This window comes from Nerophis lumbriciformis, linkage group LG30 (assembly GCF_033978685.3).
Source record: "Nerophis lumbriciformis linkage group LG30, RoL_Nlum_v2.1, whole genome shotgun sequence".
NCBI lineage: Eukaryota > Metazoa > Chordata > Actinopteri > Syngnathiformes > Syngnathidae > Nerophis > Nerophis lumbriciformis.
Window position 1 is genome coordinate 32,157,047 of NC_084577.2, and position 25,923 is coordinate 32,182,969.

At 59.6% G+C, this 25,923-nt stretch overlaps 2 protein-coding genes across 3 annotated transcripts in view; both read left to right on the forward strand.

Moving 5' to 3' along the window:
* Positions 1-25,923, forward strand: part of appbp2 (amyloid beta precursor protein (cytoplasmic tail) binding protein 2) — a 121,434-nt gene that overhangs the window by 68,310 nt on the left and 27,201 nt on the right. The gene's annotated exons all lie outside the window — the stretch shown is intronic.
* On the forward strand, positions 8,879-9,796 carry LOC140676718 (3-hydroxybutyryl-CoA dehydrogenase-like). Its single transcript, XM_072911949.1, has one exon. The coding sequence runs from the start codon at positions 8,879-8,881 to the stop codon at positions 9,794-9,796; it is 918 nt and encodes a 305-aa protein (XP_072768050.1).

Consider the following 25,923-nt stretch of genomic DNA (forward strand, 5'->3'; position numbering starts at 1 on the left):
AAGACGGCTTCTTCGACCGACAGACCTTTCCGGTTGCCGGCCAAGAGTTGACCTTGAATGAATTGGAACGGAAGGCTCTGGACCTGGGGGAGCCACGGGTCCACTTCGCTGTCGTTTGCGCTTCCACCGGCTGTCCGGACCTGCGTCCCGAGCTTTTCGAGGCGAGCCGCCTCGAAAAGCAGCTGCAGGAACAAACAGCACGGTTCCTGGGTGACGAAACCAAGGGGTTGCGCTATGACAGCGACGCCAACCGTCTGTGGCTTTCGTCGATTTTTGATTGGTACAGCGAGGATTTTGGTGCTGATTCTCTGGCCTGGGTCGTGGAGCGGCTACCCTCCGCCTTGGCGAGCCGCATCGAGGCGAGCCAGCCGCAGCTGAGCTTTCTGGAGTACGACTGGTCACCCAACGATCGGAAGTAAGAGGGTAGGTCCACCCAACAAAGCTGTGTTGACTTTCCGCGTTTCCCGGGATGGCCAATGGGTTGTTCCTTGGATGCCGCCGCGACCCAACGACAATCACCTGCTGTTGATAGCCAGTGGGTGCTACCATAGGCCGCCTCATGATCCCGGAACTATTTAGCATCGGTTCGTTTTCCATCAGCCCCTTTGGGCTGACCATGGTCCTGGCCTTTGTTGCCAGCTACTTTCAGCTGCGGCGAGGAATGGGACAGCTGGGTATTGGCGATGAGGAAGACGCTAGCGCCATCGTGGTCGCGGCAGGCATCGGTGGCATTCTTGGCGCCAAGATTTACTATGCAGCCTTGTACGCGGATTGGCGGCTCATTTTCAGCCGCTCCGGCTTGGTTTGGTATGGAGGCTTCCTGCTCGCTACCGCGGCGGTCATCTGGACGGTACGCCGGCGCAAGCTGCCCGTGGTGAAAACGGTCGACGCCGGTGCTGTCGCATTGCCATTGGGCTACGCCATTGGCCGGGTTGGCTGTTTTCTGGTGGGCGATGACTACGGCATTCCTTCGTCGGTCCCCTGGGCGGTGGAGTTTCGCCGCGGCTTGCCGCCCACCACGGCAGAAAACATGGAGCGTTCTTTCGGGGTCGAAATCCCTGAGGGAGCCTCTGGCGGCGACTTTCTTGCGGTCCACCCGACCCAGCTCTATGAGACCCTGATCGCTCTGGGGATTTGGCTGGTAGCCCGGCGGCTCCTCGGCAAGGTGGCTGCGGGTACCACAGCTCTCAGCGTTTTCGCTCTGATGGCGTTGGAACGCTTTGGGTCGAGTTCTTTCGCGCCAAGGACGACCGATACCTGGGCCACTTCACGCTGGCCCAACTGATCAGCCTCTGTGTCCTTGCGCTGGTCGTCATTCTCTGGCTGCGCTCATCGCGGGGGCCTGCCAAGAGCACGGCCTAGGTGGTAGGACCTTCGACGGATGCCCCAATCGCCCCCCCGTCTCCTCACCATTGCCGGCTCCGACTCCGGTGGTGGTGCGGGAATCCAGGCCGACCTCAAGACTTTCGCTGCTTTTCGCTGCTTTGGCATGTCGGCGGTGTCGGCGGTAACGGCTCAGAATACCTGTCGAGTGAGCGCTATCCACGAGGTGCCGCCGGAGGTGGTTACAGCGCAAATCGATGCCGTCTTCGAGGACATCGGGGTGGATGCGGTAAAGATCGGAATGCTCGGCAACGCCGCCGTTATCGAAGCGGTGGCCGAAGCGTTGGGCCGTCACCGTGGACCGCCTGTGGTACTCGACCCGGTCATGGTGGCCAAGAGCGGAGATGCTCTCCTGCAGGAAGAGGCCATCGAAGCTTTGGTAACGGTGCTCCTTCCCCTGGCGACCCTAGTGACTCCGAATCTTCCCGAGGCTCAACGCCTAACGGGATTGCCCGTGGATACGGAGTTGGAGAGGCAGCAGGCTGCCCTTCGCTTGGCGAAGTCAGGACCAGCAGTCTTGATCAAGGGGGGACACGGAACCGGGGAAGAGTTGCTCGACTTGCTCTACGATGGCCAGTCCTTTCGACGCTTCTCTCACCCTCGTTTGGTGACCGCTTCGACCCACGGTACCGGGTGTACTCTCTCTTCGGCCATCGCGGCAGGGTTGGGAGCTGGCGCGCCTCTTGCTAGAGCCGTAGAGGGTGCGGTCGACTATCTCCATGAGGCGATACGGGTCGCCTACCCGCTTGGAAGGGGCCATGGCCCGGTCAACCATCTCCATAGGGGGTGCTGAACCTGATCGAATGGGGAAGTGGGGCAGCCTTCTGCCAGCTAGGAATTTCTGATGACGGCGCATCGGAGAGAGCGGTAGCGTCATCTTGGCCGGACGAATGCCCGTATAATGCCGCCGGCAGTTCTTGCAGAGGAAACCCAAATGACATCGATCCGAACTAGATTCCTTTCGTCCCCCTCCGGCCAACCGACCGACCGTCACGGGCAGTCCCCGCTGGCCTTGGGGAGGCGGAGCTGGTGTGCGCTGGTACCGATTCTGTTGGCGCTGCTGTTGGCCCTGGCTTTCGGTCTTTCGACGCCATTGCTGGCTCAAGAGCCGGAGAAAGAGATCGCAGCGGAACCGGAGCCCGCGAAGGGCTCCGAAGGCGAGACAGCCCCAGTCGGGGAAGATCCCAAGGCGCCGATGGTCGCCACGGTTCCCACCAAGGCGGCGAAAGCGCCGGAGGAGGTCTCCACGGGCGACGGGGAAGAGATCAAAGATCTCTTCCTGGACACCATCAACGTCAATTTGGTCAACGTCGATGTCGTTGTGACCGACAAGAAGGGCGTGCCCATCATGGGCCTCACCAAGGCCGACTTCGAGCTTCTCGAAGACGGCCGTCCCATGAAAGTGACCAATTTCTATGCGGTTCAAAACGGCGCGCCTCAAGGGGATGGGGTAGAGGTCAACCCCAGAGCTCGGCCAGGGAGCCTGGGCAGGGCGCAGCTTTCCCCCATCGGCGTTCCGGAAGACCAGCGGCTCAGCCTCATCGTATTCATCGATCACTTCAATATTCACCCGTTGAACCGCAACCGGGTCACCAAGGAGATCCGCCAGTTCATCACTCAAAATGTCGGTCCCGAGGATCGGGTGATGCTGGTTACCTATACCCGTTCCCTCAAGGTCGAACAGCCCTTCACCAGTGATGGCCGAATCGTTTCAGCGGCCCTGTCTCGTCTGGAGCGGGTGGCGGGCCATGCTTCCCAGCGAGACTCGGAGCGCAAAGACGCCATGGAGCGAATCGAAGAGTCCAACGATGACTTCTCGGCTCTATCCCGCACGCCCGCACCTACGCCGAATCTACGCTTAGTGACCTCACCTTTACCATTCGGGCTCTCAAAGAGTTCGTCAGCCAGCTGGCTGGGTTACCGGGGCGCAAGGTGGTGCTCCACGTCAGCGACGGTATTCCCATGGTGGCTGGGCAGGATGTCTTTCAGTATGTAGAGAGCAAATTCCCCAACAGCTCGGCCATCAACGAGACTTTCTCCTACGACATGTCCCGCAGCTTCAAGGAATTGGTGGCTCTCTCCAACGCCAATCGAGTCACCTTTTACACCCTGGATGCCGCAGGTTTGCGGACCTACGACAGTGTCAGTGCATCACAGCAGGGAGAGGCTGGCCGCGGAGTACTCGTCGACAGCACGCGCATCGCCAATATCCAGGACACGCTCCATTTTCTAGCCAACGGTACGGGCGGCAAGGCGATCGTCAACCGCAATCGGGTGCTGCCCGCCCTGCGCCAGGTGGCTGAAGATTTTCGCAACTACTACTCTCTGGGGTTCAATCCGGCCCACGCCGGTACGGGTCGGCTCTACTCCTTGAAGGTGAAGGTGAAACGGAAGGGCGTGAGAGTTCGGTACCGAGAAAGTTATCGGGACAAGAGCGTCGAAACCATCATGTCGGAAGGCACCATGGCGTCTCTGGACTTCGAGGTGGAGAGCAACGAGCACAATCTCGAGCTGCGTTTCGGCCGAGGGGTCGAGCGGGATCGCGGCCGACACTTCTTGATGCCGATCAAGGTTCGAATCCCTCTCAAGGACGTCACCTTGCTGCCCGTGGGCGGCTCCCTGGAAGGGCGCTTGCGCATTTTTGTCGCCGCCAAGGATTGGGAAGGGGCTACTTCTCAGGTGCAAGAAACCTCGGTACCCATCAGCATTCCTGCAGATCAGCTGGATCCCGAGCAGGAACAGATCTTCGTCTACCAGATGGAGCTTTTGATGCGAAAAGGCAGCCACGAGGTCGCTATCGGTCTGAGGGATGATCTGGCGGCGGTCACCTCTTTCGTGCGTCGCCGGGTCAATGTGGGGTCTTCCTGATGAAGCGATGGACTCGCCGAGCGCGCTCCTTGGGCAGCGCTTTCCTGGAAGTGCTCCAGGCGGAGCTGGAAGCGCTGCTATCGGAGGTTCAGACAACCGGCCGTGGTTGGTTGAGGGCTCTGATCTATTTCGCCAGCGCGGCAGCTTTCGTTTTTTGGAGTGTCGGAGTCTTCACCGCTTTCGTGATCGCTCTGTTGGCAGAGCTGTGGGGAGTCTGGCGAGCCGCTGCGGCGGTCCTCTTGCTGTTGATTCTAGTGGCAGGAGGTTTGATCTTCGCTGGCTACCGGATTCTTCGGCAGCATCGGCCACCCACCGCCATCGTTCGAGGCCACCTGGAAGACCACTTGCACTGGTGGCGCAACAGCCTTGCGGAGCGTGAAGCAGCGGGGCATCGTTTGGGCAACAAATCTCGTCGGCAAAGGCCAGCTGATTCCGAGGAGCCTCCACCGGAACCGGAGGAGATTCGATGAGTCGGCGAGGAAAACGCCTTCAGGAGAGGGCTGTTCAGCGCCGCGCGGAAAGTCGCCAGCTCCTGGAGTTTGAACTCCAGGAGCTGAGAGAAGCTTCGTTGAGTGAGATCGGGTGGGCTCCGCGAAAGGCGATGCCCACTCTTGTCGTGCTGAGCTTAGCGGCGGGTTTGGCTCTGGCTTGGGGGTGGCGGGGCGGGGACGAGCCTTAATTCCCTGCCACTCGTCAGCCGGATTGGTGAGTCAAAAAGCGTCTAGCTTGAAGGGCGTTTGAAGACCATTGCGATGTTGTCGGTCGCGCCAGTCTTGAAATTCACTGAAGTCAGTCCCACCAATTCCCAACCCTGTTGGCCCAACTCGGTGAGTTGCGGGGCCGCGTTCGGGTCGAGGCGGTAGTTCTCGCTACGGATGTTGATGATCTTGTACTCCCACTTGGTCATCCCTTGCTCCTTGTGGAACCCATCTTTGCAGGTGCCGGAAATTCTCATCGTGAAAGATATCAGTCTAGCAGCTAGATACAAACCGAACCGAAATATCCCTAGAGATATTCCAGCGCCTCGCTAGAGAGGCGCCATCCAGAGAAATCTCGAGAGTCCCCAGGGAACCGGGAATCACCCCCGCTTCGTCTCGAGGTAGTTGAGCGTAACAGCCTACTCGGTGAGTAGCGCGTTGATTCTCGATCTCGGCATATTGAAAGTTTTCATCGAGCCAGACCGTTGGAACATTGGTGACCAGGTTTCCGAAGCGGTCGATGTGAACCACTCTGCCTTCGAGAGCTCCCTTTTGACGCCTTGGGGGTGGGTCGGAGAGTCGCATGGGGTCCTCCGCGGCCGGTCCTAGATCTTCCAACTCTCCTCCCCGTAGGAGAAAGGCGGCGATCGGAGCGAATCGGTCGCGGCCGTGGAAGGTCGACCCGGGGGAAGTCAAATAGAGGTCTGGTCGGTCCACGGTAAAGACTTGGCGGTCTGCCCAGGGCTCTCGGCCCTCGAAAATCGGAGTGAGCAAGCCATTGTCTGGCGCGAGGAAGGTCATGCCAGCACTTCGCACCGCGAGAATACGCCGTCCACTCCCGACTCCGGGGTCGACCACTGCCACATGGAGGGTGCCCTTGGGAAAGCTGGGAGCGGCGCCGGCCAACAGCCAGGAAGCTCCTTGCACATCGCCGGCTGGTACCTCATGACTGAGATCCACCAACTGGTGGCCGGGAGCCAATCGAAGCAAGGTTCCCTTGACGGCGGCGACATAGTAGTCGGCCGTTCCGAAGTCGGTGAGCAATGTTGCGATTCCCATGACGTGCATCCTTCCTGGAACCGGCGGTAGAATCCCCCGATGTCGAAAACTCCTGCCGACTCCATGGACTCGAGGGCGATAAACCGTCGGAGTCTTCTCGTGTTCACGAAACCGGCTCTTCCGGGGCGGGTGAAGACCCGATTGATAGGCGATCTTAACGCCACTCAGACCGCTCGGCTCCATGCTGCTTTCGTCGACGACGTAGTGGAACGATTGGCTCGTGGCAGCTTCTCTCTACACTTGGCTTGGGCCCTAGAGGAGGAGGAGGCGGTGCCGAAGTACCGACTGGCCAGTGGCACGGAAGTCCCAGGATTCCGTCAGCGAGGAGCAAACTTAGGAAATCGCCTCTTCAACGGTCTTCACAGTGCTGCAGAGACGTTCCCTATAGTGGCAGCCATGGGGAGCGATCACCCGACGGTTCCTGTGGATGCGGTGGAGGAGGCTTTCCAGCGGGTCGAGAAGGGAGCCGATGTTGTTCTGGGACCAGCGTCCGATGGAGGTTACTACTTGATCGCCTGCTCTCGCCAAGCCTTGAACCGAGATCTATTCGAAGCCATTCCCTGGAGCACCGCCGGTGTGTTGGACGCGACGGTTGCTGTGGTTCGCCGCCTCGGTCTGACCTGGGAAGCCCTCACCGAAGGGTTTGACGTAGACACGCCGGAAGATTTGGATCGCTTGGTGGAATTCTTGAAGGCCCATCGGCCTTCGAGCTCGCGCCAAGAAGAGACCTCGGACTGTCCCCAAACTCGCCAGGTGCTGACTTCCTGGGGTCGTTTGCCTCAGGAGGAGGCTTCATGAGAGTCCTCACTGGGGACGAGATGAAGCAGGTAGACCAATCTGCCATGGAAGAGCTCGGCCTGGCGGGGCTGGTCTTAATGGAGAACGCCGCCTATGGTGTGGTCGAGGCGGTGGGGGAGCGCTTTCCCGAGGTCGAGTCGGTGGCGATCTTTTGTGGACCCGGCAACAACGGAGGAGATGGCTTGGCGGTCGGTCGCCTATTGGCTACTCGCGGTTACGGCGTCGCCCTTTACGTCGTTGGTGGGAGCCGGGGAAAGGAAGTCAGAGGCCCGACCGGAGATGCGGCAGCTCAGCTGGAGATCTGTCGCCGCTTGGGCCTGGAGATCGGCGAAATCTACGACGAGGATTCGGCGACAGCTGCTTTGGAGGCGACAGCGACCGGCGCTACCCTGGTCATCGACGCCCTGTTCGGTACCGGCCTTCACCGACCTCTTCAGGGGACCTTTGCAGTCCTCGTGGAGGGATTGAATCGCCTCGCGATTCCGGTGCTGGCGGTGGATCTTCCCAGCGGTTTGGACGCGAGCCTTGAATCTCCCATCGGTCCCCGTATTCGAGCCCAGCTGACAGTGACCTTCGCCGCTCCGAAGCTCGCCCATATTTTCTTTCCGGCCGCTGCCGCGGTGGGGGATTTGGCGGTAACGGATCTGGGTTTTCCCTCTTCCTGGGTCGAGGAGGCGCTTCCGGAGGAAGGCCGGCTCCATTTGATGCTGCCCTCAGAGTTAGCCGCCTTCATAGAGCCGCGGCCCCGAGCGGGGCACAAGGGAACCTTCGGCCACCTGTTGTTGTGCGCCGGGTCTCCCGGGAAGGCCGGGGCAGCGATCTTGGCGGCTCGAGGGGCGGTGAAGGGCGGTGCGGGACTGGTAACGGTGGCGGTGCCCGAGCCTTTGGTGAATCTCGTCGACGGCGGTTCCTTGGAGTCCATGACGGTGCCTTTGGCAGTAGGGGAGGAGGGTGCCTTGGCCGCCCCCGCTGTGGAAACCTTCCTTGCCTTGGCGAAGGGGAAATCAGCCCTCGCCCTGGGTCCAGGGCTAGCCCCGGACCCAGGTGTGACGGCTCTTCGGGCGATAGAGGATCGAGCCTCTGCGGGTCCCGGTCCAGATTCATCGGTTCTAGAGGAACTCCCGTGGGAGCTCGCCGTGCGCGCCATGGTTCTCGATACCGAGGCACCCTTGGTGCTGGATGCGGATGGCATCAATGCCTTCGCCGGTCGAGGCGCAGAGCTGCGCCGGAGGACCGGTACCTTGGTGCTGACACCTCACCCCGGGGAACTCGCACGGCTCCTCTCCCAACCGGTCGCCCGCACCGCCAAGGAGCGCTGCGCCGCGGCTCGCCTCGGCGCTCGAGAAACCGGAGCCGTCTTGGTCCTCAAAGGCCATCAGACCTTGGTGGCGACTCCGGAGGGCGACATCTACATCAACCCAACCGGCAATGCCGGCATGGCAACGGGAGGCAGCGGGGACATCTTGACGGGCCTCATGGGTGCTCTGCTAGCTCAAGGTTACGAAGCCCTGGCGGCAGCTCAGTTGGGGGTCTTTCTGCATGGAGATGCGGGGGATCGAGGGGCGAAGCGCCTCGGAGAATCCGCTCTTTCGGCCACCGATCTGCTAGATGAGCTGGCCGGCGCTCAGCTCTCCTTGGTCCGGTCATGAGACGCTGGCAGTGCCGCGATGAGGCGGAAACCCGAGCGGTTGGGCATCACCTCGCCGCGGAGCTGCTGCCCCACGGAGTGCTTCTGCTGTGCGGAGATTTGGGCTGTGGCAAGACCGTATTGGTACGAGGGCTCGCTGAAGGCTTGGGAATTTCGCCAGAAGCGGTACAATCCCCAACCTTCACCCTGGTGCGGGAGCTAGACGGGCCCCTCGGACGACTGCTCCATCTCGACCTCTACCGGTTGAGCAGTGGCGAAGCCGAGGCTCTGGGCCTCGAAGAGCTCATGGCGCAAGAGGCGGTCAAGGCCGTGGAATGGGCCGAGCGGATGCCTTGGATCCCCGAAGGGGCTCTAGGGCTACGTTTACGCCGGCAACCAGATGGCAGCCGGCTGATTGAAGAGATGGAACGATCTGGATAGGAATATGCGGGGAAAGTGCCGAGAGAGCTACTTTCCCGAAACTTTTGGTCCCATAGGAGATGGCATGAAGATCAAAAAGGTAGGGGTGCTCGGTTGCGGCCTCATGGGGTCTGGTATCGCGGAAGTTTGTGCTCGCGCTGGACTCGAGACTTTGGTCCGGGAGGTTAGCGAAGATCTGCTGGATCGCGGTATGAACCGCATTCGAAGCTCTATCGATCGGGCCGTGACCAAGGGGAAGCTGGAAGCTCATGATGGGGAAGCTACCCTTGGCCGTCTCACCGGCGTGGTCGACTTGGAGGCTCTCGAAGACTGCGACTTGGTCATCGAGGCCATTGTGGAGAATGTCGAAGAAAAGAGAAAGACCTTCGTGTCTCTGGATCGCATCGTTCAGGACAAGGCCATCTTTGCCAGTAACACGTCTTCGCTGACCATTACTCAACTAGCTGTAGCAACGGCGCGACCGGAGAACTTCGTCGGCCTTCACTTCTTCAACCCAGTGCCCGTTATGAAGCTAGTGGAGGTCGTCCGCACCTTGCTCAGTTCCGATCAAACGGTTCAAGACGCGACTCAATTCGTCGAGGAGTTAGGGAAAGCTCCCGTCGTCTGCGGCGACAAATCAGGCTTCATTGTCAACCGCCTCTTGGTCCCGTACCTCCTCGACGCCATCCGCGCCTATGAAGAGGGCTTGGGGACTGTCGAAGCTATGGACAATGCTATGAAATTGGGTTGTGGTTATCCCATGGGGCCCTTCAGATTGCTCGATTTCGTGGGGCTGGATACCACCTATTTCATCGCGAACATCATGTTCGAGGAATATCGCGAGAAGCGCTTTGCGCCGCCTCCATTGCTCAAACAGATGGTGACCGCAGGCCGGTTGGGTAAGAAGAGCGGCCAGGGTTTTTATACCTACGAGAAGAAATAGGAGGGATCTCCCGGCGGAGAATCCGGCCCGGGGCAACTCCCCGTAGTACACTGGGAGCTTGCCGAAAGATCAAGAACGCTATGTCTGAGACCTCGACCATAACCCTTGAAACACAGCCGGAAGAGACGGTGTCCGAGGCGAGCTTATGCTCCCCGTCGGTGTCAGCGGAGGATATTCGTCCCATCCCGGAGGGAGATTCGGAGGCGGCTGGGAGCTCGCCGGAGGAATCACCTGGGGAGTTTCGGGTCGATCTTCCGGAAGACGCTCTCTCGGCCTTATTCGGGCCCCACGACGAGTACTTGAGAAAGGTCGAACGGACTTTTCAGGTTCGAGTTACCGCTCGTGGGAGCAAGTTGCTGATCTCTGGAGATGCCGCGAAAGCAGCTCTGGTGGAGGGGCTCATGCTTGGCTTGGCGAACCTGGTGGAGAAGGGATACCAGCTCCGGCCCGGAGACGTCCTAACGGCCATTCGGGTGGTGCGGGAAGACCCTTCGGTCTCTTTGGAAGAGTTCTTCGAACCCAAGGGGATTGAAGCTTCGGTGCGCCGTTTGGTAGCCCCCAGAACTCTGCGTCAACAGCTTTACCTCAAGGCCATGGCGGAGCACGATATCGTCATATCCATCGGCCCCGCGGGCACTGGGAAGACCTATTTGGCCGTGGCCATGGCCGCCGCCGCGTTAATGGAGAAAAAGGTTCGGCGCATCGTTTTGGCCCGGCCAGCGGTGGAAGCCGGGAGAAGTTGGGCTTTCTGCCGGGGGATTTGGTGGAAAAGGTGAACCCCTATTTGCGGCCTTTGTACGATGCCCTTTACGACATCATCGGCTACGAGAAGGTGGGGCGGTTGATCGAGAGGGGCATCATCGAGGTCGCTCCCATCGCTTTCATGCGGGGTAGATCCCTCAACGAGAGCTTCATCATTCTGGACGAAGCTCAAAACACCACGAGCGAGCAGATGAAAATGTTTCTGACCCGGATCGGTTTTGGCTCCCGAGCCGTTGTCAATGGGGATATCACTCAGGTCGACCTACCCACCGGTCGGACCTCAGGACTCTATGAGGCTTCGATCGTTCTCGAAGGGGTCGAAGGAATCGCCTTTCGCAACTTCGATCGACGCGATGTGGTTCGGCACCCGCTGGTTCAGAAGGTGGTCAACGCCTACGAACAATTCGATAGCGATCGGGCTCAGCGAGATTCCTTGGCCTCGTCCCGTTCTTCCTCCTCCTCTGGCGACCAAAGGGGCTGAGGGATTCTTTGAGTCCTGCTTGGGCTCGAGCTTTTGATCATGACCTCTTCCAAACATCCCCGTACCGCCAGCCAACCTCCCTTCGAGAAGGCCAAGACCGGGATCCTTTCGCGCCTCGGTAAGCGGGCGGAAGCGTGGCGCACCTGGTTGTTGGAGACTCAGGGGCTCTGGGTGGTGATCTTCCTGGCAGTGGGCTGCTGGGCTCTGGTGCCCCGCAACCCCTACGACCAGTTCCGAGGCGAGGGATTTCAGGCGGGAGCCATCGCGGCGCTGGATTTTGAGGCTCCTTTCGATCTACCCATCGAGGATCTGGAAACTACTTCCAGAAGCGTCAGAAGGCTCGGGATGACGTGCTTCCGGTGTGGGACTTCGACTCTCGTTCCGCGGCTGCTACCGAGACCAAGATCAGTTTGCTGTTCTCGGAAGGGAGGCGGCTGGTCGCGGATGTTCCCACGGAGATCCGAGAGACCGCGGCGGCAGACGAGTCGGTTCAGCAGGCGCTGCTGTCGGTCACCGACCTCAAGCTGACTCCGGAGGAACTGAATCTCCTGGCTGCCAAGGAATTCTCTGCAGATCTGGAAGACCGAATTCTGGGGTTCTTCCGGTCGTTCTGCAGCGGGGTGTGGCTCCTAACAAAGGGATGCTCTTGGAGAACCGGGTTCGGGGGATCACTCTGTTGAATCTCGGCACCGACAAAGAAGAGAGGCGCCTAGATCTCTACGGCCATCTGGGTTACCCGGAAGAGGTCCGAGCCTTCTTTGCAGCGGAGGTCCGTGGATGGTCTGGGTTCACCCGTCAGGGGCGAGGTCTCCTGGAGGCCTTTCTATTCGCTAACGTGTCGCCCAATCTGAGCCCCAATAGCAGTGAGACCTTGGCTCGAAGAGAAGCCGCCGCAGCTGCCGCAGAGGCCGGTATTTTTTCAGATCCGCGAGGGGGAGATACTGGTTCGCAAAGGAGACCGGGTTCCCGTAGCTGCGGCCCGAGCGATTGCTGAGATGACCCGGGAAGGGTCTCGCCAATCGAGGGTGCTGCCCTTCTTGGGGACCCTGCTGCTTCTCTTGCTGGGCGCCTGGTCCGTATGGCTGGGTTTCCGTGGGGAGAAAGTGGCCGATCACAGCCGCCAACGCCGCTTCAACGAAGGTCTCATAGTCCTCGTCCTTGTGTTGTTGGGAGCCAAAATGGCTTTCCTCATTGCCCAGGGCCTCGGAGAAGCCTTGAAGGCAGCGAATTTCAGTACTCCTCAGAGCTATGCCTATGCCGTTCCTTTGGCAGCTCTCGCGTTGGTAGCGCGCTTGCTCTACACCCGCAATAGCGCCTTGATGCTGTCTTTGGTGTTTTCCGTCCTGGTGAGCTTCGTAACCCCGGCTCACTCCGGTTGGATTTGGCTGTACTGCCTGGGCGGTTCTTTGGCTGCGATATTCACTCTCGATGTGACTCAGTTCAAGCAGCGATTGGTGATGGCTCGGGTCGGCACTATGGTGGGCTTGGCGAATCTGGTGCTGATCTTGATCATCACTTCCATATCGCCGGAGGTCGCCGAGAGAAATCTCTCGCAGGTTGGCTTCGATCTTCTTTGCGGTTTGATTGGAGGTCTCATCGTCGCCGCTGTTGCCAGCTTCACGGTGCCGATCCTCGAGTCGTTCTTCTGCATTACTACGGACATCAAATTGGTCGAGCTGTCGAACACCAACCTACCGCTGCTGCGGCGATTGGCCTCTGATGCGCCTGGAAGTTTTCAGCATTCCTTGATGGTTGCGAATTTGGCGAAGGCTGGCTGCGAAGCCATTGGTGCAGATGCCGTGTTGGCCTATGCCGGCGGGCTATATCACGACATCGGAAAAATGGCCCGTCCAGATTATTTCATCGAGAATCAACACTCTCGTCACAATCCCCACGACAAGTTGCAACCCTCCATGAGTGCCCTCGTACTGATCAATCACGTCAAAGTGGGCCTGACCTTGGCGGGGGAGTACAATTTGCCCCAGCTTCTGCGGGATGCCATCTCGCAACATCACGGCACCCGGCGAATTAGCTATTTCTTCAACCGGGCTATCGAAAAAGGGGGCGAGGAGACCGTGCGGGAGGAGGACTACCGCTATCCAGGGCCGAAGCCGTCCAACAAGGAGATGGGCGTCTTGATGCTGGCGGATGGGGTCGAGGCCGCCAGCCGCACATTGGTGGCCCCCACGGATCTAAAACTACGGACTTTGGTTGGCAAGATCGTTGATGATTGCCTTCAGGACGGCCAGTTGGACGAGACCGACCTGACTCTTTCCGATATCGCTGTGGTTTCCGAGGCCTTCCAAAGAGTGCTCTCGAATATCTATCATCGCCGCATCGACTACCCCGGCTTCGACTTCAATCAAAGAACGAAGCGGGTCAAAGGGGATGCCGGCGAAGTGGGGGACAGGCCAGGATCTGGCGAAACGCCCAAGCCGATTGAATCCCAGCAGACTGTTTCCCAGACAGAGGGTGCGGAAAGATCGAACGGCCAGAGATCGAATTCCCAAGAACCCGAGGAGTACCGCGATAAACTCTCATCGAATCGCCCGGGAGAGTCCGTGGAACCCATCGATCACCCCCCTGGCAAGAAAGTGCATCACCGAGAGAAGGCTTTAGTGTCCTCTAGGGCAGAGTCCTCCAAGGTCCAGTCCCAGCCCCCCAAGACTCAGTCCTCCAAGACTCAGTCCCCCAAGGCCCAGCCCCAGAAGGGCGAGTCGACTAAGGGAGCTCGGGCATCTTGATTCAGATTTCGGCAGATTTCGGCAACTTTCGGCAACCGGTGCGATCTATGAACAACCAAAGCAGCGCAACCAAACTTTGAAATCAGAACCTCCCAGTATCAACCCTCCTCCCGGTCCAAGATCCGAAGGTGACTGCGAGATCTTCTTGCAAAACCCAAGTCGCTATCCGGAGGCTGCAGCGCGTCGGCTTCGCCCCTGGTTGGCTAGGCTTTTGCGTTCCCTGGCTCCGGAAGTGGGCAGCTTTGGAGCCCGGTTCACCAGTGACACCGAGTTGCGGCGGCTGAATCGCACCTATCGGGACAAGGAAGCCGTCACCGATGTGCTTTCTTTTCCCGGCGAGATCACCCCGGAAGGCCAACACCTGGGGGATGTGGTGATCTCTCTGCCGGCCACCCGTCGCCAAGCCCTCGAGGCGGGCCACAGCACTGAGCGGGAATTGAGGCTGCTACTGCTGCACGGTGTACTCCATTGCCTGGGCTACGACCACGAGACGGATGATGGGGCCATGGAACGCCTCGAAGACAGGCTGCGCCAGCGTTGGTTGGAACAGTCATGAGCTGGTTCACGGGACCTTTGTTCCTTCCTTCTTTGGTGACTCTAGGAGTCTTGGCTTGCCTTCTGGCGGTGCTCTCGGCTCTCCTGGAACGTTGTAGCCCTATTCGCCTCAGTCATTGGGCCGAAGAAGCGGGCGGCCGCTTGAGCCGGCTATACGACTCGCGGCGGCATTTCGAGGCCTTTCGGTACCTCCTCACCGTGCTGGCGGTGACTCTGCCTATGCTTATTTTGTGGGTTCTTTGGATCAACGATCGATGGCAAGGGACGGCCCAATCCGGAAGTGTTTTCGTTCGCCTGTGGCCTTGGCTTCTATTGCCGGCGGGAACCGCTTTGGTGGAGTTGCTCAATCGCCATTTGGTGCGTGGTGACTCGGAGTCAGCACTGCAGCGATTGACCTGGGTGTACCGCGTGTTCCTGGTCCTGCTCCTGCCTTTGGTTCACCTTCTCGCCGGCCTCATGAGGACGGCTTCCTACGACCGGCGGGATGAGGACGAAGACGACGAGCCTTCGGACCAGGCCCTAGAAGCATTCATCGACGTAGGGACCCGAGAGGGCATTCTGGACAGCGATGAAAGCGAAATGGTTCGAAGCGTCGTCGACTTCGGGGAGACCCGCGTGCGCAGCATCATGACCCCCCGCATTGACGTTATCTGTGCGCCGGTCTCGAGCTCCCTGGACGACCTAGCCTCGCTGCTGTCGGAATCCACTCATACAAGAATTCCGATCTATGAGGAGTCCATCGACCAGATCGCCGGAGTGCTTCATCTGCGCGACCTGTTGCGAGGGTTGCTGGCGGAGACTCGGCCCGAGACTCGGGACCTGGTCAAGTCGGTCTGGTTCGTGCCTGAAAGTCGTCTCCTGGGCGAAGTGCTCAAAGAGCTTCAGGAGCGGCGCCAGCAAATGGCCGTGGTCGTCGACGAATACGGCGGTACCTCGGGTCTGGTGACCATCGAGGACCTCTTGGAAGAGATCGTTGGGGACATCGTGGATCAGGACGAGGATCTACCTCCCCAGGTCGAGCATCTTCCGGACGGCTCTTGGCGTCTGGACGGTCGAATCCGGGTCGATGATCTGGACAAGATATGCGGTTTGGAGCTCGAGGACGGATCTTTCGATACGGTGGGTGGCATGTTATTCAGTACCTTCGGGTATGTCCCGGTCAAAGGGGAGAGCACAGAATTGGAAGGCCTTCGGTTCACCATAGAAGAGGTTGGCGACAGACGTATCCAAACCGTCTTGGCGCAGCGGGTTGATTCCGCCGAGGAAAGAGGAGAGTAGGAATGGCATCTGACACCCTCGGGGATTCTTCAGAGAAGGACGAATCCGCGGCTGAAGGGCTGGGGGCTGAGGAGCCGTCCGTGGAGCATCGAGAAGACATCAAGAAAAGCGGCACCGTTGCGTTGGTCGGTCGACCCAATGCCGGCAAGTCGACTCTGATGAACTATCTGCTGCAGGAGAAGTTGGCGATCGTCTCGGACAAGCCGCAAACGACTCGTCACCGACTGATGGGAATTCTCACCGCCGAGCCGGGTCAGATGGTCTTCTTCGATACTCCGGGCATACACAAACCCTTGCACCGTCTCAACCGAGGCATGGTCCGCCACGCCTCCGATGCTCTACGGGATGCGGATATCGTCTGCCTGTTGGTGGATAGCAGCCAGAAGCCTGGAAGCGGCGACCAATACCTTCTCGATTTGGTGACTCAGGCGGAAGGAAAGAAAGTCCTGGCTCTCAATAAGATCGATCGGGTTGCAAAAGCCTCTCTCCTACCGCGCATCGCCCGCTATGGGGAGGTCGATTGTTTTGCCGACATCGTACCCATCAGTGCTCTCAAGGGAAGTGGTTGTGAGGAGCTCATGAAGGTCTTGTGGCAGCAGCTTCCGGTCGGTGAAGCCGTTTACGACCCGGAGCTCTTGACTCTCCATCCGGAGCGTTTTCTCGCCGCTGAGCGGATCCGGGAAAAAGTCCTGGAGCTAACCCGTGACGAGCTGCCCTTTACCACCGCGGTGGTGATCGATCGCTGGGAGGAAGAGGGAGGGTTGGTTCGTATCTACGCGACGATCCTCGCTGAGCGACCAGGTCAGAAAAAGATCCTTATCGGCAAGGGAGGCAGCGTAATCAAGGCCATCGGTACCGCAGCTCGTCACGATTTAGAGCCTTTTCTCGAGCGCCGCCTCTACCTCGATCTCCAGGTCAAGCTCGAGCCCGCCTGGCGGGAGAACCGCCGGGTCCTACGAGATATCGACCAATCCCTCAATCCACAGATTCTCTAGCCTTTACCTAGCCCAGCGGGAAAGGCTCCGGTAGCACCGCCTATGCTACGATCCGGGCCCCATGGAAAGCGCAATCTCCCCTCGCTCTCGGCGGTTTGCAGCCGCCCTTCGGCGCCTCGTTCGACGCGGCGCGGGCCAGCGTATTTCCAATCTTCTCAGTAAGGTCCGTCCAGAAGACGTGGCGGTGGCCATGCCCGGCCTGACGCCCGCCGAGCAACTCAAGGTGTTCCACATCCTGATGAGGGACTACCCGGAGGCGGCCTCGGACGTGTTGACCGAGTTAGAGCCGAACCTCCGCGTTTCTATTCTCGAGCGGTTGACCCCCGACCAGGTGGGCGGCATCGTCGAAATGGCCGCTGTGGATGACGCGGTCTTTCTCATCGAGAGCCTTCCCGCAGAGCTCAAAGAGCAGGTCTTGCAAGTGGTGGATCTGCGCGATCTCACCGAAGTTCAGAGTCGTTTGACCTATGAAGATGACTCCGCGGGTCGCATTATGGACTCGGAGTTCTTTTCCCTCAGCGAACAGACCACCGTCGCCGAAGCCATCGCTGCTATTCGGGAGCATCCGGACGTAGAGATGATTTTCTATCTCTACGTGGTCGATGACGCCGGGCGGCTTGCCGGCGTTACCTCCTTGCGTCAAATTTTGGTGTCCCGAGGCGACTTGGCTCTCGGCGAAATCATGCAGCCGGATCTGATTCAGGTGAGCACGGAAACGGATCAGGAAGTGGTAGCCCAACTGGCGGCCCGGTATGACCTATTGGCCATCCCGGTGACCGATGAGCAGCACCAGCTGGTGGGCATCGTCACTGTGGACGATATCGTTGACGTGGTCCGGGAAGAGGCGACAGAGGATTTCTACAAGATCGTCGGCACCTCCGATGACGAGCTTCAATACCAGGGCAAAGCCTGGCGAGTGGCGGGAATTCGGTTGCCGTGGTTGCTCACCAATTTGGTGGGGCTGTTAGCAACGGGATTCCTTCTCGAGCGCTTCCAGGTGCAATTCAAGGAATTGCTATTCCTATTGGGGTTCGTACCAACGGTCATGGGGGTCGGCGGTACGACGGGATCCCAAACATCGACCATCACCGTTCGCGGCTTGGCCATGGGAAGGTTGGGTGCGGAAGGGACAAGGCTGAGCCAGTTCGTTTGGCAGCAGTTCAAAGTAGGAGCGCTGGTGGGGCTGACTCTCGGGTTGGCGGTGGGAGTGGCCGCCTTTGTCCGTTTGCGAGATCCCAGCTTCGCTCTGCTGGTCTCGGTAGCTCTGATGGTGGTCGTTTTGGTGGCAACTTTGGCCGGTGCTCTCATCCCCTTGCTGTTCCGCCGCTTGGGTATTGACCCGGCGGTGGCCGCGGGTCCGCTGGTCACGACCAGCAGCGATATTCTGGGCATCCTGATCTATTTCGGCCTGGTGGCTCTAATGATCCGGTTTCTAGCTCCCATGTAGAGCAGAGTTCCAGCTATGGAGATCCATACCGCAGAGGCCCTGATTCTGGAGGTCCGGGATCTCGCCGACGCTGACCGCATCGTCACCTTTCTAACCCGGCACATGGGGAAAAAATCCGGGGTTGCCAAAGGCGCCCGGAGGAAACACAGCCGTTATGCAGGTCAATTGCAGCCTTTGGCCAAGGTTTCTCTCACCTGGGTCGAGAAGCCCGGTAGGGACCTGGTGAGAATTTCTCAGGCGGAGACCCTGCGCTCCGTTGGAAAGTTGCAGGAGGAATTGGATGCGATCCTTCTCGGCAGTTACATGGCGGATCAGGTCATGGAATTCATTCAGGAGAACGAGACGAGCGAGCTTCCCTTTCGTCTGCTGGATTCGACCTTGGAAGCCCTCTTGGCGGGAGTTCCTTGGGATTTGGCGATGCGATTCTACGAGAGTTGGATGCTGCGATTGGCTGGAGTCTTTCCGCCTCCCACGGAATGTCCCAGCTGTGGTCAGATCCTCGCTACCGGGGCCTACCTTCCTGAGAACGGGGATGCCCTGCTATGCGCCGACTGCTCGGAGGGCATGGTCGGGCGTCAAAAAGTAAGCTCCGATTTGGTGGTCTTCCTGTTGGAAATCTCCCACCGTAAGTTGCCTCAATTGGCGCAGCAACCGCCCACCGATAGGGTTCTCCGGGCGAGCGAAAACCTGTGCGCCAAGGTTCGGCGGAATTTCCTCCAGCGAGAGTTGCGCTCCTACCGAGTGCTGCAGGATATGAGACGGCAAATGGGAGAGGTATGAGTCGGTCCCGGATCCCTCGGGGAATCTGTCCTGGTTGGGAGTCGCTCCGGCGGGGCTCCCTTCAGCTCTTCCCTTCAGTGCCTCCCTTCGGCTCTACCCTTCAACGCCTCCCTTCAGCTCCTTGGGCCACCGCTTTACCCTTGCCGGTAGATTCGATAGCGTCGGGCTCCTTGGCCTTGCTACCTGAGGGGCATGAATGAGGCAAGGGCGGTTCTCCAAACCAACGACTTCAACCAATAGAGGTTTCTCGGCCATGCAATCATTTCAGGATCTAATCCTGCGCCTATCGGAGTTCTGGGCTGCCCAGGGCTGTGTGCTGCAACAACCCTACGACCTCGAAATGGGGGCCGGTACGATGCATCCGGACACCTTCTTGAGGGTGCTTGGACCGGAGCCCTGGCGAGTTGCCTACGTGCAGCCTTCTCGTCGACCCGCCGATGCTCGCTACGGGGACAATCCCTTCCGCCTCGGCAAGCACACGCAGTTCCAGGTGGTTCTGAAGCCCAATCCAAAGGATGTTCAAGCGCTCTATGTGAAGAGCCTAGAGGCGCTGGGCCTAGATCTGACTCAGCACGATCTGCGCTTCGAGGAGGACAACTGGGAAGCGCCTACCCTGGGCGCTTGGGGAGTGGGTTGGCAAGTCATGTTGGATGGCATGGAGATTACTCAATTTACCTATTTTCAGCAGGCCGGTGGGCTCGAGCTGTCGCCGATCAGTGCCGAGATCACCTACGGTCTGGAGCGCATCACGATGTTTCTCGCCCAGGCCCGTAGCCTTTACGACATTCAGTGGGTGGACGGCGGTATCTCCTATCGCCAGGTTCGTCACCAAGACGAAGCAGAAATGTCTCACTACTATTTCGAGTTGGCGGACGTGGGCTTGCTTTCCGGACAATTCGATGGCTATGAACGAGAAGCCCAGCGTTGTCTGGAGGCCGGTTTCGTGATGCCGGCCTACGAGTGTGCTCTCAAATGCTCCCATGCCTTCAATGTGCTCGATGCTCGCGGCGCTATTTCCGTCACCGAGCGGGTGGCGTTGATCAAGCGGGTTCGCAATCTGGCGGTGGCTTGCGCTAAGGCCTATGTGGAGAGCCGGGAACGCCTGGGTTTTCCCCTGCTGCCTTGCGAAGCAGAGCTTCCCCCGGAGAACACGGCTGAAGATGGAGCACCCCAGGAAACGGCGGCACAGGAAACGACCGGAGGTGCGTCGTGAGTGGAGAGCTACTTCTAGAGGTGCGAGCCGAGGAAATTCCCGCTCGCATGTTGCAGCCGGCTACCGAAGAGCTCTCCCGGCGCTTATTCGAAGACCTGACCACCAAGGGCCTTGGCCCCCGGGAGGTAGAGACCGGCTACACTCCGCGGCGCTTGGTTTTGATCCTCAAAGGCTTGCCGGCCCGGGAGCCGGATCGAGAAGAGCACCTCATGGGGCCTCCGGCCCGAGTGGCTTTCGACCTTCAAGGCAACCCCACCAAGGCTCTAGCAGGGTTTGCCAAGCGCTGCGGCATGGCTCCGGAGGCATTGCAACGAGTAGAGACGGCCAAAGGGGAGTACCTCTCGGCGATTCGTAAGATCGAGGGACGAGCCTTGGAAGAGGTGCTCTCGGAGTTGCTGCCGGAAGTGTTGGCCGGTCTTCACTGGCCGAAGAGTATGCATTGGGGGACCGGCCAAGGCCCCTGGGTGCGCCCGGTGCATGGTCTTTTGGCGCTCCTAGATGGCAAGGTCATTCCCTTCGATCTCTTCGGTGTCCCAGCAGGGAACACCACTATTGGTCATCCGGTTCTATCGCCGCAAACCTTCTCCGTGGACGGCCTCGACGACTATCGCGAGAAGCTGTCGGAGAGGGGCCTGGTGCCCCAACCAGGAAGGCGCCGGGAGCGGCTCCTGGAACAGTTGCAAAGTCAGGCTGGAGAAGCCGGTGGACACCTAGTGGAGAACGAAGACCTCCTGCACCGGCTGACCGCCATGTGCGAGATTCCCGGTGTCGCCGCGGGCCAGTTCGACAGCAGCTTTCTGGAATTGCCCCGGGAGGTGCTCATCACCAGCCTCAAGGATCACCAGAGCGCCTTCACGGTAGAAGGTGAGGACGGCAATCTTCTTCCAGCGTTTCTCACCGTCATGGACCGAGCCGACGACCCCCACGGGAAAGTTCGTTCCGGGAATCAGTGGGTGGTTGCGGCTCGCCTCGAGGACGGCCGGTTCTTCTATCAGGAAGATCTCAAGGTTTCGTTGGAACTGCGTTTGGAGCAGCTGGCACAGCGGACCTTTCACGTTAAGTTGGGTAGCTACGCCGACAAAGCCCAACGCTTGACCCGGTTGGCCGGCTCGCTGTGCTCCACTCTTGGATGGCTGCAGGAGGCTGCCGATGCGGAAGTTGCCGGGCGACTTCTCAAAGCAGATCTTTCGACCGAGATGGTCGGGGAGTTTGCCTCGCTGCAGGGGGTGATGGGCGGGGTCTACGCCCGGCAAGAAGGTCACCCGGAAACGGTCTGGCAGGCCATTTACGACCAATACTTGCCCGCTTCCGCTGAGGATCGGCTGCCTCGTGGACGGGTCGGCATGATCACCGCGATTGCGGATCGCTTGGACACCCTCGCCGGAATGTTTGGCCTCGGTCTGGTGCCCAGTGGCAGCAAGGACCCTTTCGGCTTGCGCCGGGCTGCCCAGGGGGTGGTGAGAATTCTACTGGAGGGAGGTTTGCCGATCGATCTTCGCGAAGCCTCCAAGGCTGGCCTTGAGCTCTATGGGAGTCTTCTGGCAAAGCCTTTGGAAGAGGTGCAAGAGAGTTTCCAACCCTTCCTCCTGGATCGGGTTCGCCATCTCTTAGGGGCACGAGGGTTTGCCTACGACGAGATCGAGGCTGCCATAGCAGCTGGCTCCAGTGACCTTCCGGAGCTGTTGGAACGCACCGAAGCGGTACACCGTATTCGGGAGCAATCCTCCTTTCGTTCCGTCGCCCTTTCCGCCAAACGGATCGCCAACATCATCAAGGATCAGCCGGAAGGCAACCTCGACGAGGCCCTTCTAGAAGAGGGAGCGGAGCAAGATCTTCATGGAGCAGCGGCGCACCTGGCCCTGCAGATGGAGTCGGCGGTAGGGAGAGGTGATTTCCTTGGCGGCCTCAAAGAAGTCGGAAACTTGGCCTCGACCCTAGATCGTTTCTTCGATGACGTCATGGTGATGGTGGACGACGCAGCTCTCCGAGCCAATCGCATCGCACTCCTGCGCTCCATCCACCGAACCATCTCTCGCATCGCCCATCTATCGGAATTGGTGATCGACAAAGCAGACCTAAAAGAGGCGAAAGAGTAGCCCTCTTGAGGGCCTATCCGCTTCAGCAGATAGAGGAGTGAGAGCGAGGACAGCCTCGATGGGTCCCGCTAATGGAGGGAGAGACACTAGTCGTTCCTGGTGCGGTGGAAGCGTGCCCAGGCGCTGTAGGTCTTGGGTAGGTCGAGCTCCTTAAGCTCCTGCCACGCTGCCGTCGCTCCTTCTCGGGTCGGGTTTTCCTCGGAGCGGAGGAAATCGGCTACGAAGTTGATGTATCTGCCGTGGGGGATCTGCTCAAAGGGACCCTGCCATTGATTCAATCGGGCGAATTCCTGCACCAAATTCCCATAGGTCAACGGCACTTTCCGGGCCAGCTGCTCTTCTCGCCAGCGGTTGAGCCGGTACATGGCACCGGACTTTCTTTTCGAGCTTGGAGCCAGTTTTTGGGCTTCCCTTTCGAGGAATTCCTTGGTCTCCTTGTCGTTGGTGTAGACCACCACCGATAGATCCAGGTGGAGTCCCCGGTCGACATCCTTCTCACTTCCCTTCGGTGCTGGACTCTGAACGGGTGCTCGGACCTCACCAGTGGTGAGAAAGAGCTGGATGGCCACCTCCAACTCGTTCTTTCTCAGCCGACTCGCAGAGGGGATGCCGATTCCTTGGGCAAACTCCTTAAGCTCCGCCACATACCAATAGCCGTTGTCGAACTGAGTGGATGTCATCGACTTCCTGAGACGCTTCTTGGCTGCCACGGGCCCTCCCTGCGGGGGTTGATATTCCTTTTCTACTGGAGTTTGGTCAGACTCAGTCCCAGCCACACGCCGAGGATTCCCAGAACTGGGCTCCCCAGGCCGTTGATCAGGGCAGGGAGGTGGTCGCCACCGCGGAGCAGCTCCAGGGTATCGAGGGAGAAGGTGGAGAAGGTGGTGTAGCCGCCTAAGAGACCGACCAATAGGAAGGCACGAAGGTCCGGTTGGAGCAACAGACGGCGGTGGCACAGACCGGTTACTAGGCCAATGGCCAGGCAGCCGGTGAGATTGACCACCAAGGTTCCCCAGGGGAAGGAGCTACCCACCAATCGAGAGGGTTGAGCCCAACGGGGCTGACCCACGGCCTCGCTGGTGAGGAACCGTAGGACGGCTCCCAAGGCGCCGCCGGCGCCGATGGCCAAGAGACGAGTTAGCATAAATCTCCTTCTCCTAGCGGATCGAGTCGGCGATGATCTTGAAGTAGGTTTCTGCTTCTTCGCGGTGCTCGTGATCGGCCTGAAAGATCAAGGCGATGTTCTTGCCCGCTCTCTGGAAAGAAGAGGCTTCGGTCTCGTGGCGCAGGTGACCCAGGGAGAATTTGAGCTTTTTCCCGATGGTCTCCTTGCTTCCAATAGCCCTTCTAGATGTGCTGCGGCGATCCTGTGGAGAGGTTGCTCCGAAGCTCTTGAATTGCCGTTTCATCCTCTTGAGCGTGTCGTTGACGGCCTCCTCCGATGACAGCTCATAGGGACGGACCTGACCTATGAACAGGGTCGAATTTTCGGTCTCCGCAGTGACTGTTTGAATGTCAAGTCCCGTCTCCGATTCCACTTTCATGTCGCTGCTGTACTGGAAAGTCAGGCCTTCGGTGGTAGCAGTCAAGAGGGGTTGCGGGGTGCCGGTAGGCTCGCCCTCCAAGCCCTTCGGGCTGATTCCTCGCATGGGCACGCCTTCGTTGACTACCAAGGTGTCGTCGATTTGGCGCGCTTCGGATTCAAGTGCTTGCGCCACGCCAGCGAGTAGACCGAAGGTAATCAGTGAGATGACTTGGGCGAGTTTCATGGCTGCTGCTCGATTCTAGATCTCTGCTGGCCTAGCTGCGACCGTCCCTTGTTCGGTGAGTTGGGGTTGCGGATTCCTTACCAAATCTCCTATCTGCCAATGATCTCGCCACTGGGTTCGTGGAAAGGGCCGTTGCTCTCGCAGGCCGTTGCTCTCGCAGGCCAGTGCTCTCGCAGGCCAGTGCACTCGCAGGCCAGTGCACTCGCGGGCCAATACTCTAGCAAGCCAGTGACTTTCCCTAGAGACTCTAGGCAGTTTATCCAAGGGAGCAGCGGGAAGTCTCGAGTTTTCTATTGCCGTGAGTCCACCGATCATGTCCCCGAAAGGGACGATCCGAGCTAGAATCGTTCGGTGCCACAAATTCATCTTCTACACGACCACCTGATTAGCCAGATCGCCGCCGGAGAGGTGGTGGAACGCCCTGCTTCGGTGGTCAAAGAACTGGTCGAGAATTCTCTGGATGCTGGCTCCACGGAGGTGCAGGTCGAGCTGGAAGCAGGAGGCAAACGTCGCATCGTGGTGCGGGACAACGGTAGAGGCATGGGCAGGGAGGATTCACTGCTCGCCTTCGACCGCCATGCCACCAGCAAAATCGACTCCTTTGAAGACCTGGAAAAGGTTGCCACTTTGGGATTTCGCGGAGAGGCGCTGGCCTCCATCGCATCGGTGGCGCGGGTGGAGCTCTTAACTGCAACGGAGAGTGGAGAAGGGCATCGGGTGCGCATCGAGGGAGGGCGGGTCAAGGTCGCCGAGCCGGCAGCTCGGGCGCGAGGCACCACTCTCGAGGTCGCTTCCCTTTTCTTCAATGTGCCGGCGCGTCGGAAGTTTCTAAAAAAGCCGGAGACAGAGCTCCGTCGTTCCATCGAAGTAGTGCAGGGGTATGCCCTGGCACGGCCGGATGTTCATTTTTCGGTGCGGTCTCAGGGACGGGTCCTCCTGGAGGCCTTGCCGGTGGAAGCCACCGCGGAAGGAGCCCGAGAGCGCATCGGTCAGATCTTCGGCGCACCCTTTGCTCGGCAATTGGTGGAGATCCTTCCTCCGGAGCTGGCGGCGCCCGACGAGAGCCTGCACGGTTTTCTAGGGACCCCGGAAACGACCCAAGGGCGGCGCTTGTTCGTCTTCGTCAATCGTCGCCTGTTGAGGGACCGCTCCGTGCTGGCGACCTTCTATCGTGCGGTTCGAGAAACTTGGAGGAGCGATCGTTATCCGGCTCTCTTTCTCTTTCTCGATCTGCCGCCGGAGGACGTCGACGTCAACGTGCATCCCCAAAAGGCTGAGGTACGGTTTCGCGACCCAGGGTTGCTCTATCGCCTGGGAGACCAGCTGAGAGTAACCCTGGACAAGGCCCGAGGAGAGGTTCCAGCTCCATTGACTGATCCCCAGGGAAGGCCCCAAGCACCTTTTGTCTGGCAGGGCCTCGGAGAGCGCGAGACAGCAGGCCCGGGGGAGAGCTCCGGTGCTTCTCGAGACAGAACCTACGGCTCCTGGAGCGACTCAGGGGCCGGGGAAGTGAGAGAGTCCCTGAGGTTGCCGGACGAGGGGCCACCGGTGGCAGGGATCGGCCAGCGGCCTGCGGCCATGCCGGAGTCTGCCTCGGCCGCGGCAGCACGGTTGGCGACGGCAGCCTTCCCGCCCGTCGATCGTCCAGTGATTCCTCTCTCTGGGAGGTCCGGCGAGACCCGCCCGTTTCGACTCTTGGGGCAGTACAAAGGCACCCTCATCTTGCTGGAAGGCCCCGACGGCCTGTACCTCATCGATCAGCACGTCGCCCACGAGCGGCTCCTCTATGAGCGTCTCCGCAGGGATCTCGCCCGAGAAACTCCCCCCAGTCAGGGGCTGGTGACTCCCATGCTCCTCGAGCTGGCGCCGGGGGAAAGCCTTCGGCTGACCGAGCTAGCTTCGGGGTTGGAGGGATCCGGATTCCGTTTGGAGCCCTTGTCAGGGAATTCCATCGCGGTTTCGGCGGTACCTGCGTCTTTGTCTCAAGACGAGGCGGAGAAGATCCTG

Excerpts from the sequence above, each read along its gene's own strand:
- LOC140676718 (XM_072911949.1), top strand. The coding sequence starts at position 8,879 with ATGCGGGGAAAGTGCCGAGAGAGCTACTTTCCCGAAACTTTTGGTCCC.